This window comes from Mycteria americana, chromosome 11 (assembly GCF_035582795.1).
Source record: "Mycteria americana isolate JAX WOST 10 ecotype Jacksonville Zoo and Gardens chromosome 11, USCA_MyAme_1.0, whole genome shotgun sequence".
Classification (NCBI taxonomy): Eukaryota; Metazoa; Chordata; class Aves; order Ciconiiformes; family Ciconiidae; genus Mycteria; species Mycteria americana.
The window spans coordinates 6,310,814-6,328,851 of NC_134375.1; the positions used below are offsets into that span (position 1 = coordinate 6,310,814).

The following is an 18,038-nucleotide window of genomic DNA, read 5'->3' on the forward strand; positions in this document are numbered from 1 at the left end:
TTAAGTCGGTGAATAATTCGTATGATTTCTTCTGTAATTTTCCTTCTGAGAAAAGTCCTGCTAACTCGAGTATTCCACAGTCAGTTTGAAGATAGCAGTTCAGTATTAATCTTGACATCTTGCGGTAGGTAGATAAGTCTTTTCCTGTTTCTTCCACAGGTCGAGCGGACCCAGAGTGCATGCTTGGTCACTTACTGAGGATACTTTTCAAGAATGATGATTTCATGAATGCGGTAGGTTTGCTCTGAGAACTGCATCTGTCAATTCCTGACACCTTCTTATGGTTTTTGTTTACTCTGTGCTGGTTGACCTCAATACTTGTTCAATATTTATTTTACTGGTGTAGGGACTACCTCTTCCATAGCAGTGGTTTTTAACATGAGTTTAAGTACGGCTCATTTGCTGCTGTTAAAGTCACTCAAGGAAAGGGGAATTCATGAGCTGTTCAGGGGTGCTGGAATATGGGTAGTAACAATTGAATTAGTTCTTCTCAAGGTTTATCAGTCTCTTTAAAGAAAATGTAGCTCCTCTAATACAAGTTTAAAAGCATAATTAATTTCTGTAATGGAAATTAATACCACTAATTCCAATGCCTTGTCTCTGACTACTTGGAGATACTGGACTGCCTGTAGGAGCAGAGGAGTATGTTAGCTCTAGAAGACTAAGGCAGAGGATTAAGAGGCAAGATTCTGACTTTCCTCTTGCATTGCTATAGTCTAACATGAGTTAATAGCTAGAATCTTTGTTACCCTCACCTCCCTGCAAGCACCTGTATCAGTACACATTGCTGTAAGAATTCTGACAGATTGCTTGCATGTAGCTTTCTGTCTTAAACTGCAAGCGATAAGCAAACATAGATGCCACTAAAAATGTGCAGTTTTTTATGTTAATTTTTTCAGCTATTACCTTTTCATGTTTACACTTACTGAACTGTAATTTTTTTTTTTTTTAGGCATTTGTCTTTACAAATCAGTTCAAGATAGGTATTTAGTCAGTGAACAGCAGATCAGATGGGAATTCTGTTTCTCTGAGAAGTAATTTCAACTTCTGAGGCACTGGAGGGAGCAGGTTAAAGGCTAGTCATCTTTAGATCCAGGGCTTACATGCTGACACTTCTTTATAGTTTTGCTGCTGTGGGAGTTGTAAGGCTTTCACTGCACTGGTTTTGGTCAGAGTTGAATTTCAAACCAATGCTGTTCCTGATCTTCTCTAGCTAGTGAATGCTTATGTGATGACAAGCAGAGAACCTCCGTTAAACACTGCTGCCTGCCGACTTCTTCTGGATATCATGCCGGGACTGGAAACAGCTGTTGTCTTTCAGGAAAAGGTATCATCTATACTAGGGCTTGGTTCTTAAGCTTGGAGTGTTATGTACTCCAACAGTTCTTCCCACAGGAGAAACCAGTAAAAAGCCATATTGAAATCCTGTCTCTGGGAGACAATCTATTCAATCTTACTAATGGTTTGGGGCTTTTTGATGTTGGCATGTTCAACTGAAATCTGGGGTATTTCACAGCTTTAAGGTATAACGGGACTGATTCAAACAGAGGAGCTGGAACTTATTGTTTTGGGAAATGTTATACTTTAAATTGTTATTTCATAGGCCTGTGAGTGGAGCAGGCTGTATAGAATGTGAAGACTTGCTGTAGGAGTCTTGCCCAGTAATCCCCAGCTACAGCAGAGCGATATCATTATTAGAGCTAAGTGATAAGCAAGTCATACTTTAACTAAGCAGTCTAAAATCCACGTGCTTTGTGGGGATTATCTGGAACTGTGATGGACAGCTGAATCAGACTTCTGTATGTTGACAAATGTGGTTTTCTGAAGGAATGCACAAAGGGTTGAAAGTGAGGAGAAAGTTAGTTTCACTCCTGAGCCCCAGTTTCCTCATCTGTAAAAATTAATCTAATATTTTTCTGAAGTTTGGAAATCAGGTAGTGCTTTATATAAAAGTTCCAAATTAGTTTCTTTACTATTGGAAATATGGATATGAACTTTAAAGCATGATAAAAGGAAAGAATAATGTGCTCCCTTTGTGGAGGACTGAATTTAATTTGAGGTCTTTGTGATCTGTCCAAAGGTGAAGGCTATGAGACTTTGATAGGAAAAAAAATTAAAAGCAAAACAAATAGTTCCCTGTTTGTGGAGGATATAGCTTTTTTTCTGAGACTAAATGTCTCTGTAAGTTGAAATTAAATTTTTAAGTTTTGCACTTAAGGACTTTTTTTCTTTTGACTTGAGAATATATAGAGTTCTATTATGGCACTTTGGGTTCCTGTATGTAGGAGGCTTTAGGATAGCTCACAAATCCATTTGAAGAGGGTACTGTTCTGGACATAAAGAGGTCCTCTAGCAGCCTCTTTCACATGTATTTGTCGATGTATTTCGCATCTCATTGATTTTATTTTTTGTAAGGACATAAGAGCATTTAAATAATAATGCAATTTTCTTTAAATATATAACAGGCAACTCTTTGAAAATCTGTAAACTGAGAGTTCTCATTGAAATGTATGTCTAGTCATTATTACTTTTAACTGATCTTTTATTGTATTGTACCTATGATTCAAATTATGTGCAAGATTCCTGTCACGATAATGATGTGTTGTGGTATGAGGTTTCAAAATCCAGTAGTCATTTAGAGGAAAAAATGAAATCTTTCATTCTAAACCATTGTCTTTTTAATTGACTGTTTTGATTTTCAGTTAATACTTATCCAGCCTTGTTAGGAAAAGTTGCCTGGCAGGCTGTATTCAAACACTGCTGATTTTGTTACTATTAAAAATATTAACCATATTTAACATTAAGATTTTCATATGTACGGATTGGTGTACTTGCATGCATTTCTCTCTTCTCCAAACATTATAGATTTCTGACTATGTTGAGAATTGTTCTTTTGGTTGGTGAGTAGTCGTTAGTGTAAAGAGTTCCTCTGGCACCAGGTAGCTTGCTTAAGTGACTTTTCAATTTAGCCCTATAAGCTTTTAGTCAAATGTAAGAAATTTAGCCAAATTCTGTTCTACTTGGTGTAAGTTCAACACAACGTCTTTGAAATCTGCTATACTGCTGGAGATTTATATTAGTGAAACTGACAGGAGCTTTGGGCTTGTTTGTTTTCACTAATGAATTTGTACCTGTAGTGTTTTGCTACTTCCTAGGCAGTAGGTTGACTGGCCACTTCAGAAGATTTTTGCAAGCATGCAAATCTTGATTCCAAATATCTGATGCCTGGGAATAGTTTTATGCAGCTTAAAATGTTAAGATTTTTTTTTTTTTCTTCCAGATATTTTAAAATCTTCATTCATTACATAATTGGTAGGAAATCTAGCCTGCTCATTACTAGAGATAGGGAGAATTGTTGCCAACAGATGCTTTCACTGGGACTGAGAAGTTAAAAATTAAATAGAACTGGTGGAATTGCTTTCTTATTTTCTTCATTCTAGGAAGGCATAGTTGAAAATCTCTTTAAGTGGGCGCGAGAGGCTGATCAGCCACTACGGACATACGCAACGGGGCTATTAGGAGGAGCTATGGAAAACCAAGATATTGCTGCAAATTACAGAGACGAGAACTCACAATTGGTAATGATCTCTCTATCACTTTGCTTTTTTAGAGGGCAGATACCTTCACCATGGTTTTGGTTTGGTTTTTTTTATTTTTTATTTGTGGGGAGCTCACATTCACAAGTTAATATAGGTCTTACAGTGGTTATGATAATATCTGTAAGAGTCAGTAGCTCATGCTTTCCATCCTCTCCTGACTGTGCATTTGCTGAGGCTGTGGCTTGATTATTCTGTTATACCAGTTGTGTTGAAAGTGCCAATGGAAACCTAAGAAGGCAAATACTATACTTTTTAATGGGACTCATATTCATACCCCCCTTAAAGAAATATTTTCAGAAGCTTTACCTCCATAATTATTGCATGTTGTGACTTTTACATGCTTTTTAATCGGCATGGGCACAACTTAATGTGAAATTGCATTTGCTTCTATTGTAAACCTTTCACCAGTTTAGTGTTGATTCTCTATGATGTTTATCAGCAATTGAGATTACTTTCGGAAGAAGGTAGGATAGGCAAATTTGTCTCCCAGGACGGTGTACAGTGTGTTGAAGCATAGGTGAATTCTATTTCTTGCACAGATAAGGCCTTTAAAAGTAAAAGCATGGCCTTAGGCTTTGTGGAACTGCAATTTATCAAAGCTCCTGCTTTGAAAGGGAGTGTTTCCTTTATTCTAGGCTATGCAGAGATGATGGAAGAATGGTAGAAGATGGTACGTGATTCTGTTAGCATGAATATGGCTCATCTGCTCTTAATGGCTTTTAAGCCACTTCTTTCTCATTCAGGAGAGTAGGTGCTGATATTTTAGAATGAAAGTAGCTGTAGCAAAAAGGATTGGGGTCGTGTTATTCACTTTGAAATCATTATTTCTCTGGGCAAATGTACACCGCAGCATGGTTGACACTTAATGCTGTGGAGTTGGTTATATGATAACAACAAAAAATATGATCAGTGTGAGATGCATGACCAAAGCAGGAAGTGTATTCTCATGCATTCTTTTTTGAAACAGGTGGCTTTGGTGCTTCGACGGCTACGAGAGTTACAGGTTACTGAAATGACTACAAAACAAGAAAACAAGCGTCCCAGTCCTCGGAAAGTGCCATCAGATCCTCTGCTGCCTCTAGATGAAGAGGCTGTGGATATGGATTATGGGGAGATGGCAGTAGATGGAGAGCAAGAGGAAGTTTCTGGGGATATGGAGATCTCCTTTCATCTTGATTCAAGTCACAAGACCAGTAGCAGAGTAAACTCTGCTACAAAGCTAGATGATGGGGGACTGAGAAAAGGCAAATCAGGGAAACAGCATGAAAGAGACGGCTTCCGGAAGGCCAAGCAAAAGCTGGGCTTCTCTGCTTCAGAACCAGAGCGGATGTTTGTTGAACTGTCCAACAGCAGCTGGTCAGAAATGTCCCCGTGGGTGATTGGCACTAATTATACTCTTTACCCTTTGACTCCTGCTATAGAGCAGAGGCTAATTCTTCAGTACCTGACTCCCTTAGGGGAGTACCAAGAGGTGAGCATGTGAAGGTGGGAGGAAGCACTCTGTGCTTGAATTCGCCTGATAAAACTATGAGTGGTATTGTGGAGAAAAATTTGCAGAACCCTTATATCGTGCTCTGATGTTTCCTGATATCATTAAGATCAGTAATCTTTCCTGAATTGTTGATGGCTTTCAAATTGATGAAGTCATTAGTTTGAATATTACCTGGTAGGTAATACTCAAACCTGAACCTAGCAGGTGTGTGGTCTAGTAGTTGGAGCATGGGACTAGGAATTTTATTCCTGGTTTCTGTTAAATTTGGTGATTGTTTATATGACACAGGGCAAGTCACTTTGGAAAAATGTCTGCAGTTCCAACAGTTTCCTCTAGGGGTTGTGATAGACTCCCACAATTAAAAGTCTGAGAAAATAATGAACTTGAAATTCTAAATTAAGTGGTTTGTGTGACCTCTGGAGCAGTTCTGATGAGAAGTGGCAGTGCCCATGTTATGCAGATGCTTTTGAGAGCTGTTGTTAGTTACATGGACAAAGTAGTTGGGCAGTGTCAGATTTACCAAAGTGTGTTTCCTTTTTCTTTTTTTTTTTTTTAAAACCATAAAACTCAAATTAGTATAGCTCTGCAGGCCACCTTTATCTTTGTCTAATCTTTTTTTAGGTGGTTTCACTTAATTTGAAATGGAACAAAGCAACACAGTTTTGCTTTGTGATATACATTATGTGTGTGTGCACGTGTGTGCCTTGCTTCTGTGAGAGCCAAAGAAACCGTTATCCCCCTAATACCCTGCATGCTGACTGGATCACTTCATATGCCAGCAATAATAGGATATAAAAATAGGAATTAATACTATAAAGCTGTTACACAAAGAATTATGCGAAGGGTTTTGGTTTGTTGCCCTGCTCTCCTGTTTTTTCTGTTCAGTTGTTGGGTAGTTGTCTTTGCACAGATGGAAAGTGGAACCTATCGCCAGGGTGGTATCTGTGTGGACTTGCCATAGCCGCACTTGAAGCAGAGTCTTAAGATTTCCGTGTGGCGGCTGTCATGCACCTTGCTGCAGTCAGCAGATGTATTACAAGAGGTCTGTTAACCTTTATTGCTTCCTATGGATGGAGCTGGTTACCACTGACCTCTCATAACAGGTATCTGCCAATAGGGGAAAATTGGGGGTTTGAGAGAGTAAAAACCAAAACAGACCTTGTATTTCCCATGAAATCAGCTAGTCTCCCATTTTTATTTTTCTCAGCTACTACCCATCTTTATGCAACTGGGATCAAGGGAGCTGATGATGTACTACATCGATTTGAAGCGAACCAACGATGTGCTGCTCACTTTTGAAGCCCTTAAGGTAAATTACTTTCATAATGCATAAAACGTACCATAAACGTTGTAACAGCATTGAGTGTATGTCTGCTGCATGCGTCAAAGGCAAATGCTCACCTTCTTTAGGCCTGTGTATCTTGCAGCATTCCCTGGGATTGGAATTGGCTTTCACTCAACTTGAATGCATTGCAGTTTTGTTTTTATAACTCTCAAGTATTTAAAATAAAAAAAAGAAAGGGGGGAGCAGATAAAAAGATCTTAATTGTGCAGGAAGTGCCATTAATGTCACCTGCCATCTGCCTATCTGAGGATGATAAAAATTCCTTTTTCTGTCAAATGCTTGTGTTCCTGCTGCCCTTAGATGGCATTCCTGAGTTGTTCCACTGCCTGTCATCTCAAAGGACATTTGTGAGGGGTAAGAAGCATAAGCGTCTTACTCCCAGAAGCCCCAGCATGACATCTCTGAGCTTAATGTTTGAAATACAGTAGTTTTGTGTGAGTAGTCTTTAGGTTACCTCCCCAAGGTACAAAACCGCACAAAATAACCTTATTCAAACCAAACCTGCAGTGGAGCAGCACAAGTTACATTTTTCTGTGCGTTCTTTCCCTCTTTCACAGTAACTTCTCTGCTTCTGGTCCTCCAGTGTCATCTTTCTCACCGTTTCATTGTCATTTGTCTGAGAATTTATTTCCAAGGAGCAGTGTTCCTACAAAAGGTGTAGGTTACCTCAGCTGGGAGTGGGATGGGGTTTACAGTGGTCCTTACTGTTTCCTCTTAAGGTCTTGGTAGTGCAGAAAAGTAAAGTGTGGTAAACTTCAGTGCAGCTGCAGACTTCAGTTTTAACAATAGCCTTTAAACTTCATTTTGTAAAATTCTTCTTGCCAGCAATATGGCATATACAAAGTTTGAATGCAAATTTAAATATTTCTTAGTGATAATAGAAAGTGTTAATATGAAAAGAATAGGAAGACTTAAAGTGGCTGATTGGATAATTTCTGAGTTGCTCTGCTTTTCTTGTATTTCTTTTGCAAGATGTGTAAAACAAAGTGATAATGCCTTTTTTGCTTTTGTCATTGGGATAAATACGACATTCTGCAGTTGAACACAATGGGAGGAGGAAATAAGGTGGACAAAGCACGGAGTGCTTGTTTTTTCTGCCATCTGTTTTTCTGTGGGGCGGGGGATGGAATTGATGACAGTCTGAAGAATTCCAGGCTAATCTGCTTTTGTTCTTCCTTAGCATTTGGCATCATTGCTGCTGCACAACAAGTTTGCAACAGAGTTTGTTGCTCATGGAGGAGTGCAAAAGTTGCTGGAGATTCCTCGTCCTTCCATGGCAGCAACAGGAGTCTCCATGTGCTTATATTATTTGTCTTACAATCAAGATGCCATGGAGAGGGTAAGAGGCATTCTTTTAATATAACTGTAGTGATTCCTGTCGTTTCTTAGACTGAAGACCTCTGTCTTGTTGGCATTGTCTCAATACTTTCATCACCCTTTTCATCCTATTATTCCCTCTTTCCCTAAAAAAAAAAAAGAAGTAAAAATACTCCTCCAGTCTCATTTGTCTTTCCTTTCCTGTCCGTTCCAATGGACTCCTATATGTGAGATTGTTTTTTCCATGCACAGTCCCAGTGTGGATAGCTTCAGAGTTATACAGTACCTGAGTCAGATTCCAGACAGCAGCGCAAATTCTGTGGTGGTGTTAGAGTGCAGTAGAAGACTAATGCAGGTCTGGTCTGCATTGTGCAGAAAATCAAATTAAATTACTCTAAGGGTTCTCTGTGGCCTGAGCTTATAAATATTAAAACAGCTGATAATGAAGGTAAAGTTCCTCACCTCATATTTTAACATAGAAAAAAATTCTTAAAGGAAATCCTCCTCTCAGTTCAGTAGTGTTCCTCCAGCAAGCATCCCTTCAGACAGGTTGATATGGCAATGCACCCTTAAGCTTCAGTTTCCTAGGGACTTTAAACAGTGATTCTATTTCCTTTTTTATTTTTTGTACTGGCAGCAGCACATGTGTGCTGAGCCAGATCTAGGAACTAATCCAGTTTATTCTAAAGTTGCTACCATTCAGGTAAAAAAGACTGAAACTTTCAGCTTGTGAGCATTAAGTACTGGCATATGGGAGCATCCTGCTCTAAGATTTATTCAAAGCAACTGCAAAGTTGTAGCCTTAAGCCTTCCAACTCTGCTCTACTTTGAGCGATGGCTTTTGATTCCTGGCCTGTCCCTAGCATTGTCTAGTATTTTTTTTTTTTTTTTCAGCTGAAAACGGAAGCAGTTAAACTAGTAACTGTACATTTCTGCTTATTCTTCCCTAGATTTTGACACTGTCTGAATGTGTGTTGTGATTTAACATGCTTAACGCTCATGAGCACGTAGAGGCTGGACTGGTAGTGATTGTTTAAGGCCATATCTGTATGGATTCTGCTGGCATTTGTGTTCTGCAGGCATTTGTATGAGCGAGTTCAAAAACCTTTTGGTAATCACAGTTGATCAGGGCTGTCTGTGCCCTGTATTACATCTCTCGTATGAGGGCAAGAAAGGTGAAATGGGCATAATGTTCCCTCCACTTCTTTTTGCCCATTATGTCAGAAAGATGGACCCTGGCTGCATATGACCTGCTTTGGTGTTTCTCTGAACTTTGTCATGAGAAAACTCTCTACGCTCTGGTTTTTTTTCCTCATTTTTTTCCCCCTGATTCCACTTGCTGCTTGCATGGTTGTTCAAGAGGAAAACCAAAAGCCATGACAGGGTGCTGCATGAGGATTCCTTCTGCTTGACATCCTCAGATCGTGTTGTAAAACTGTGCAGCTGCTTTGTGGTGACATTGTCTCATCTGCCAGATGTTATTCCCAATATCTACGGATACCAGGTAGAGCAGGTTTCTGTGGTACCTTCCTCTCTTGTCTTTGGATTTCAGAGGAAGCCAGTTTCAAGGGGCAGTCCCTTGTCACTTAGTCCATGCCAAGCCTCAGGTCTTGGGGTGGAAGCAAGGCTGGAGCTGGTAGCACTGTATTCTCTGAGTGTGTCCAACAGCAGCAGAGAAGAGATGAAAAAATGTGCTGACTTGGCATATAGCAGCTGGTGCCAGTGCTTTAGCTCCCTGTGCTGTTCCTCTTGGCACTGACCCTGGCAGAAGGGTCATCAGTAGAAGTTCCTCACCATTAGAAGCTAACAAACATATGCAAAAGTGCAGGTCTGAGCACGTGGTCTGCACATCTTGGAGGCAGGATCTGAGAAAAGAAAAAAGCCAGCCCAGTTGTCTATTTCCAGAGAAAGTCAAGCTTTAGATTTGCATTTGATGATCCTTGCGATTCTCCTAGACTTCAGTGCTACCAGAGTTTGCTAGAATTCTGACCTAGCGTATGATACTGTTACACTGAAAAGAATTTTTGTTTTTTCAGTGGAAACTTTTCACTAGAGGCAGAGAAGGAAGAAGCATTCTTTGGATAGCTTGAAGTGGTATGGAAAAGGACTCTCTGGAATTATACTACATTAAGACTGCTGTATTTATTGTGTTTAGGTCTGGGAATGGACCAGTTGCTAGTCCTACATCGCCACGTCATGGCCTCATCATGGTCTCACTGGGGCTTTCTTTTACTGGTCTGGAAACGGGACTTTTTATTTCATGTCTCAGATGTCCGAAGTCAAGCTAGGAGTAACTGATATTTGTCCTCTGTCTGTTTGCCCCTCAAAGAACCCTCATTCTCCTTGGACAAATTCTCTTCAGCAATCTGTTTGAAGTCCTTCTCAAGAACATTCTTTTGCTTTCTAGGTGTGCATGCACCCCCATAATGTGCTTTCAGATGTAGTAAACTACACCTTATGGCTAATGGAGTGCTCCCATGCCTCAGGCTGCTGCCATGCTACCATGTTCTTCTCCATTTGCTTCTCCTTCCGTGCTGTCCTGGAGCTCTTTGACAGGCACGATGGCCTTCGACGTCTGGTTAACCTGGTAAGGCTTGTAGTTTTATGTGGTGAACAGGGTTTTAGTGTCAGGTTTTGCACCCTTTACAGTGCAACTGTAGAGAACTGTGTTCTTTTTGTTTGTTTTGGTTTGTTTGTTGGGTTTTTTTCCTCCTAAATTCCCCAGAGATGGAGAGATGGGGTGAGTTTTCTAAGCAACAGACATGTGGATCCCTTCATCTTTATTCTTATTATTATGATCATTGTCCAGAGACTTGCTACCCTTTGAGAGCTTTTTGGTGCAACTCTTGGGGTAAATGGCACTTCACAGAGTCGTGGCTTAGCGGTAGTTAAAACGTTTCTCACCATTCCACACGTGTGTGGTATTGCCGTGCACCCTTTTGGGTGCAGATACATCCAGCCTTGTTCCAGGAGAGGTACAGCTGTGTTTGTGCTGTGGTAATCGCAGTACCTTATGAGCACAAATTATACTGTTCATGTACAAAAGCTGGTACGTCTGCATGGTATTGCTGTGCAGTCCTAATAGCTTGGGTTGGTACTAACTCAGGGACATCAGCACTGCAGGGTGTAAGCACACTTTGTGTTGTGTAATATAATGCCTAATAGTATTAGGCACAATGTTGCCTCCAGATCTACATTGATGTAACTTCTGGATTTCTTTCTTCATGGATAGTGAAGGAGGGGGAATGGTGGGGGTGGGGGTTTTTTTTTGTTTTTTGGTTTTTTTTTAGACTTTAATGTTTATCCGTGCAGATAGCCTTTTCTGTTCAGACAGCTTCTGTCAGCTCTCAGAGAGTGTGCTTGTATGTCTTGTATAGCAAAGTAAGTTTGTTTGCGTTTAGTACAAGTGCAGCTGAGAATTGTAGGTGCCTTTTTTTTTTCCTGAAGAGTGAGCTGATGAAACTTTTTTTTTTTCCCTATCCAACCTCTTTCTGAAGATAAGCACGCTTGAGATCTTAAACCTGGAAGACCAAGGAGCCCTCTTGAGTGATGATGAGATCTTTGCCAGTCGCCAGACTGGGAAACACACGTGCATGGCCTTGCGTAGATACTTTGAGGCTCACCTTGCTATCAAACTTGAACAGGTGAAGCAGTCACTCCAGCGCACTGAAGGTGGCATTCTGGTCCATCCGCAACCCCCCTACAAGGTGAGCAGCATGTTGCAAGCTTTTAACATGGTTGTTGCATTTTTCATGCAAATCCAAGCTGAAGGAATATGTGGATGTCCTTTGAAGCCAGTGGAATAACTAGGCAGTGTACAATTTATAGGGACAGGGATTTTTTTATTTGTACTTTTTTCCTGCCTTGTGAAATGACACTGCAATAGAAAAATACAGAAGAGCCTTTGAGGTTCATCTGAACTACATTTGATTAAGGTTCCTGCTCATCTGCTGTGGTTCCCCTTCCATCTTGCAAAAACTTAAGTTAAAGGCAGGTTATTTTTGATACTTGTGGGTGTTTTTATGCTTTTAATCTCTGAAAGGACAAAATCTGTATGTATAGAAAAGTGCATAATGTTGAAAAACTTGGAAATAAGTTTGATTTGATAATGACAACTGAAATGTGTCTTTTGGAAACCATAGTTTTTAGGGGTGACCTGGGAGATTCTTGTGTTGGCCATGATTTTTTCCATACTTTCTCCCCACAAAGTGATTTTTTTTAAAAACTGAATTTTATGGCTGCTTGTTTTGAGGGAGCACATTCACCTGTGGTTTCTGGTTTAATTTATGATGGTTTTCTAGAAAAGCTGAAATAAGAGACCATAAGGGTTTTTTTGCTTCTGCAAAAATCACTTATTTTCAGTAACTAAAGAAATGTGTATAAGCTGTTGCCGCCTTGTGTAATTAAAAAAAAAAAAACTTATTGAAAGGCAAGCTTGTTAGGAAATTCCTTTTTTCTTCAGTATGTTTTGTAGTCAGAAATTAGAAACTGTAATTGAATATTTTTTACAGGCTTTTTTAATACTTTAGCATAAATTTATTTTGAATGATGGTCTAGTAACTACTAGATCAGTAGCTTAAAAGCAGAGTAGAATTTTAATTTAATGTAACTTTTTTCTTCTTCTTAAATTGGCCTAAGCCTTCTAGGACTGCAAAGAAACTTAAAAGATATTAGTCATAAGCTTATTATTGTATATTATAGTGACAATTTCTGTATTCTTTCATAGTTGGGAAATAAACCAGAGACTAAATACTTCATCTGCAAGGAACAGTGGTAGTCTAATCTTTGTGGATGCACTTTTCAGTTAAATCCCAGCATTGGGGGATTTGATGTGCAAGTTTGTAACCACTGTGATCTCTTTTTAATGTTTCCAACTCACTTCCCTGCAGGCCTGTTCGTATACTCATGAGCAGATTGTAGAGATGATGGAGTTCCTGATTGAGTATGGTCCAGCACAGCTCTACTGGGAGCCAGCAGAGGTTTTTCTCAAATTGTCTTGTGTCCAACTCATGCTTCAGCTCATTTCAATAGCATGCAACTGGAAGACATACTATGCAAGGTGAGCTGATTGCTGTAGTCCTGTATTTTAGTGCAGTAAGTTGTGACTCTTGAGCAGGACATTACATTTCTAGATTTTCTATCTCTCTGACAGCATTTAAAACAGGCATGTACTGGTTAGTGCTGTTAGGGCCTGTGCTGTGGCTACACAGTGTTTATGAAAGTTAACACTGTGGAAAGCAGGACTAAAATCTTGAGGTAGAGAGAGGGATGTCATGAGACTTCTGAAGAGCCAAAATGCTTCAGGCCTTTGATTTCAGAGAAATCGGCATCATGGTAGAGCTTAATCGCAATTCTGTGCCACTTTCTATCTGTCTCAAAATGTGTTTACCTTTTTGTTAGAGAAAGGCTAGAAAACCTTCCAAGTAGAGGGTGAAATCAAGACATATCTTAATCCTGGAAAGAGGTGGAATATCTGTTTGGATGTAGTAAGTTTAGCTGACTCAAGAAAGGACACTGTGTATCACTCTGTTGATTTGTTGGTATTTGAAGTTTACTGAGCAGATGTAACTGTGTGAAGGAGTTGTGTGAATACACAACAAGCCAGCATTTGAGAGAGGAAAAAGACTGAATATTGTTACTGTGCATTGCTCCGGTTCATGTCCCTAGATGATACACCACCAGCTGTTAAACCCAACATGTTGGTAGAGGGGCTCACCCTGTGATGCCACTTTTAAGTTTTTCCCTTGTCTTGGCCACAGACAGCCTGTGGGGGCACCATGATATTCTGTTACCTTTCTGTGGCACCTCTTCCCTTCACCTCCCCATCCAAAAACAATCTGTAGCATCCTTACTGTTACAAAAGAAAGAGAACTGCCACCAGGCTCCGATAGGATACCACTAGGGTCCTGTCCCCAGTTCAAAAGGAGGATGGGTGCAAAGTTCCAGCCTCTGTTTATCCTAATGACCATCTGCTCCCCAGAGTGAACCTGTAGTCCTCTTTAGAGATATGTTCACTGGTGAGTCACTCTCTGCTATAACTAGTTGTCATCAGCTGTATTCTTGTCTCCAGGAATCCCTCCCCCTTATTTCTGCTGCCTGCAGGGGCTCCTTGCCTAACTAAACTTGAAAGAACTTTGAAATCTGTTTTCCTTCTGCAATCCCCTGCCTCCCTGCCTCTCTCTCAGGTTGCACTCTCCTGGGTAGTGTCTGTTCTCCTGTTTCTTACTCTCTGCAGCTGTTTCCTAATTGCTAGCTGGGTTAACTCCTACCTTTCCATACAGGCTTACAAACCTTCCCCCCTTTTCTTGCATTGTTCTGCTCTTCCACCTCTTGCTTAACAGCCCTTTTCATCTTCCACACACCTGTTTCTTCTTAAACTGGTGCCTGAGTTGATGACTTTTTCCCTATCATAATTGTCTGTTTTGCTGCTAAACTGTTTCCCTTCACTTCAGAAAAACTTCCTTTCTAGTTGACGTGTGACAGAGTATTTTAGACAGCAGTGTTTCCCAACTAAGGCATAGAGTTAGATTAGATTGAGAAGCTTAATTTAGAATGCTTTTGTGGATAAGTCTTAACATTCTTATTTTTATAAATACAAAATTACAGTGCTTTTAGGAGCCTGTGGGCAGGGCGGGATAAATGTTGACAGACAGGCAGTGGTGTGCATGTGAACACTGCCTTCTGTGGAGACCAGCCCTTTAAGAGTGGAACATTCTAAAATCAAAAGGCACCATCGCATACATCAGATGTGACTGATTTACTCCTATTTGTTGGAGTAGAGTAGATTCAGTAACATAAAATAGTATTCAATCTACTCTGTATATACACCTCTAAAGTTCTTCCGTTGTTGTCTTCTAGGAATGACACAGTGCGATATGCTTTGGATGTACTAGCCATCCTGACTGTGGTTCCTAAAATCCAGTTGCAGCTGGCAGAACCTGTGGATGTGTTAGATGAAGCTGGATCTACTGTTTCCACTGTGGGTAAGCTGAATATGGTCCTGATGAGTTACACACTTATCAGTTGTGTTCTGCTACATGGTTTTTCAGTTGGCTTTCTCTCCTACAGTGAGACAAGGGTTAAAGTAATTCATGTATTCAGAGTTATTGTCAGGGATGCAAATAAATGGGAGAGTAGACTGTGGTTAAAATTTTGTCATGATTAGCACTGTGGTTGGATTACAAATTTGAAGGCATGGACTTTGACTCGCACTTGTTTTCAAGAGCTCATTAAATACAGAAGGAGGCAATTCTACTTGTGTAATGGGACTATTTGGTTCCCTCAACTTCTCAGAAATGTAGGTCTCCTGGGGATATATTTGAGAATATGGGAGAGGAACAATTATTGCTATTTATTTGAGTTATGCTTTCACTGGCTACCTGCAGATTCAGTATGCAAATGAACGAGATCAGATCTAAGGCTTATGCATTAAATGGGGTATGACTTTTTTTAAGAAAAGAAAAATAAAAGGTCAGAGTACTAGATATAGGCAAAAGACAATTTCTTTTGCACAAAACCTTTCTCTAGACAAAACACCAATTCTTTCTTGAGTGAGGGTTTTGATCTTTTGAAGTGGACATGAAACTAACAGAAACTCTGTTGGGCATGGTGAGGGGAACAAACCCGAAGTTTCACTTTTGCCTGACTCCTTTTGGAAGCTGTGATACGATTTGGTTTTTTCCCTTCATAACACGTTCCCCTTCCTTCCTCTCTGTTTCCACTTCATTAGTATTTATACAAGAGAGTTGCTTTCTGCAGTAAGAATCAGAGGCATGCCTGTGCATCTTTCACTGTGCCAGGTATCTCAGATTTTTGTGTTCCTGGCCCATGCCTGATCACCTTCTCTGAAAGATTGTTTGACTCCCTACTTACTGATGATGAAGTGGAGGAGCATCAGTGTAGGAAAATGTTTTGCCAGGGACGTAGAATACATCTTACGCTAGTTAGCAGAACTCGGAAATTCCCAGAATGAAGAGAATTACCTATTTTCTTCAAATTTGTTGAAGAATCCCTTACTTGTCTGATTAATTGTGTAAGATACATTTTAGAGTACTAAAGAAACTGTTTCTTTCCCTCTAGGTATTAGTATCATCCTTGGAGTTGCTGAGGGTGAATTTTTCATCCATGATGCTGAAATTCAGAAATCAGCCCTTCAGATCATCATCAATTGTGTGTGTGGCCCAGATAATCGGATCTCCAGTATTGGCAAATTCATCTCTGGAACTCCTCGGCGAAAGCTTCCTCAGGCCCCCAAGAGCAGTGAGCACACGTTGGCTAAGATGTGGAATGTGGTACAGTCCAACAATGGCATCAAAGTGCTGCTGTCGTTGCTGTCTATAAAGATGCCGATCACAGACGCAGATCAGATCCGAGCATTAGCCTGCAAAGCCTTGGTGGGGCTCTCACGCAGCAGTACTGTCCGGCAGATTATCAGCAAGCTCCCCCTCTTCAGCAGCTGTCAAATTCAGCAGCTGATGAAAGAGCCGGTGCTTCAGGACAAGCGCAGCGAGCATGTGAAGTTCTGCAAATATGCTGCTGAGCTGATAGAGCGTGTCTCGGGGAAGCCACTGCTGATTGGCACAGATGTGTCTCTGGCTCGGTTGCAGAAAGCAGACGTGGTGGCCCAGTCAAGGATCACGTTTCCTGAGAAGGAGTTGCTGCTCCTGATTCGGAACCATCTCATCTCTAAGGGCCTAGGAGAAACTGCATCTGTCCTTACTAAAGAGGCTGACCTACCCATGACTGCAGCATCTCATTCATCTGCCTTCACCCCTGTTGCAGCTGCTGCCTCTCCTGTGACCCTGCCTCGCACTCCTCGCATAGCTAACGGCATCTCAGCCCGTTTGAGTAGCCACGCTTCCGTAGGTTCCACTGCCACCTCGGTCCATGCTCAGGCAAGGCCGTCTGCATCCCAAGGTCCACTTGCCCTTCCAGGCCCTTCTTATGCCAGCAACTCTCCTCTGATTGGCAGGATTAGCTTTGTCAGGGAGAGGCCATCTCCCTGCAACGGCAGAAAAATCAGAGTGTTGCGACAAAAATCGGACCATGGCGCCTACAGCCAGAGCCCAGCTATCAAAAAGCAGCTGGACAGACACCTTCCTTCCCCACCCACGCTGGACAGTATAATCACAGAGTACCTTAGGGAGCAGCATGCCCGCTGCAAGAACCCTGTTGCCACCTGTCCCCCTTTCTCTCTCTTTACTCCCCACCAGTGTCCTGAGCCAAAACAGAGGCGCCAAGCGCCAACTAACTTTACCTCACGGCTGACCCGCAGGGCAGCCTTTCCGAAGTACGGAGGGGTGGATGGTGGCTGCTTTGATAGACACCTTATATTTAGCAGGTAAGGAAGAAAAATGTTTCTTGGTCCCTCTCAGGATGTACCCTGTGCCAAAAAGCCTCACCTGGATTCAGGCTGTGCAGTCGCACAGCGGAGCATCCTTGGAGAGAAGAGTGTTTTAATTCAACAGTGACAAGTGGGAGAGCCTTGAAAGGCATTTTTAGAAGTTGTTCTGTTTCTCTTGTCCTTCATACTGACCCTTAGTACATAAAGCACACCCTTTTTTCAGTATCATGTTAATTCGTTAGCAACATTGACTAATGAAGCTCATAGCTATTTGTTCTCCTTTGGAAGGTAAGTATGTATTGCCAGTTTTACATGAGACTGTAGCATAGCCTTGAGGATGGTTGGCTTGGCTGACAGATGCAGGACAGCAGAATCCATATTTTGCTCTTGCAGCTGAATCCGCAGCACTGCAAGTTGCTAGCCTTTTTATGTGGCCTTTCTTTGCCCCATAAAAGTGGCCTTTCTTTTGAGGATAAATTGGAAGATGATGTGAAGTTTATAAAAATAAAGATGACACATAGGTGAAAGCATCTTCACAGTGAAACCAGTATCACCTTGGGAAATTATGATGACAGGAGGTTATTTGGCTGATGTGCTGTGCCTTCTTGTGTTGAGTGTTTCAGAGCTGTTAGAAAATTTTTTACTAGCTGTCTGTACTTATCCAGGTGACGGCATTACAAGTTTTCCATCAATCCAACTTTGAAGATGGACTCCAAGTGCTTCAACTTAATGATGTGCTTTAACAGAAGTACTTAATAGTGCAAAACAAACCCTGAAATGTTGCAAACACTGTTGTACCATACTCACTTGAGTGCTAGTCTTACAATTGACACTTAGCTTGTCCTAGAAGAAAGCTGTAAATTGTACCTACGTGACTTTTAAGGACTGGATTTAATATCATCACACAGCATTTCAGTTTTGCTTTCCTTCTCTCTTTTGGGT

At 40.9% G+C, this 18,038-nt stretch overlaps 1 protein-coding gene across 5 annotated transcripts in view; it reads left to right on the forward strand.

Annotated features, from left to right (window-relative positions):
* The window catches only part of DCAF1 (DDB1 and CUL4 associated factor 1), a 54,603-nt gene that overhangs the window by 11,228 nt on the left and 25,337 nt on the right, over positions 1-18,038 (forward strand). For all 5 annotated transcript variants that reach the window (XM_075514580.1, XM_075514579.1, XM_075514575.1 and 2 more), the window contains exons 4-14: positions 160-233; positions 1,214-1,327; positions 3,441-3,578; positions 4,567-5,070; positions 6,299-6,400; positions 7,617-7,775; positions 10,161-10,340; positions 11,251-11,460; positions 12,643-12,812; positions 14,612-14,736; positions 15,833-17,093. In XM_075514580.1, the coding sequence (XP_075370695.1) occupies positions 160-233; positions 1,214-1,327; positions 3,441-3,578; positions 4,567-5,070; positions 6,299-6,400; positions 7,617-7,775; positions 10,161-10,340; positions 11,251-11,460; positions 12,643-12,812; positions 14,612-14,736; positions 15,833-17,093 (3,037 nt within the window). The remainder of the gene's footprint in view (positions 1-159; positions 234-1,213; positions 1,328-3,440; positions 3,579-4,566; positions 5,071-6,298; positions 6,401-7,616; positions 7,776-10,160; positions 10,341-11,250; positions 11,461-12,642; positions 12,813-14,611; positions 14,737-15,832; positions 17,094-18,038) is intronic.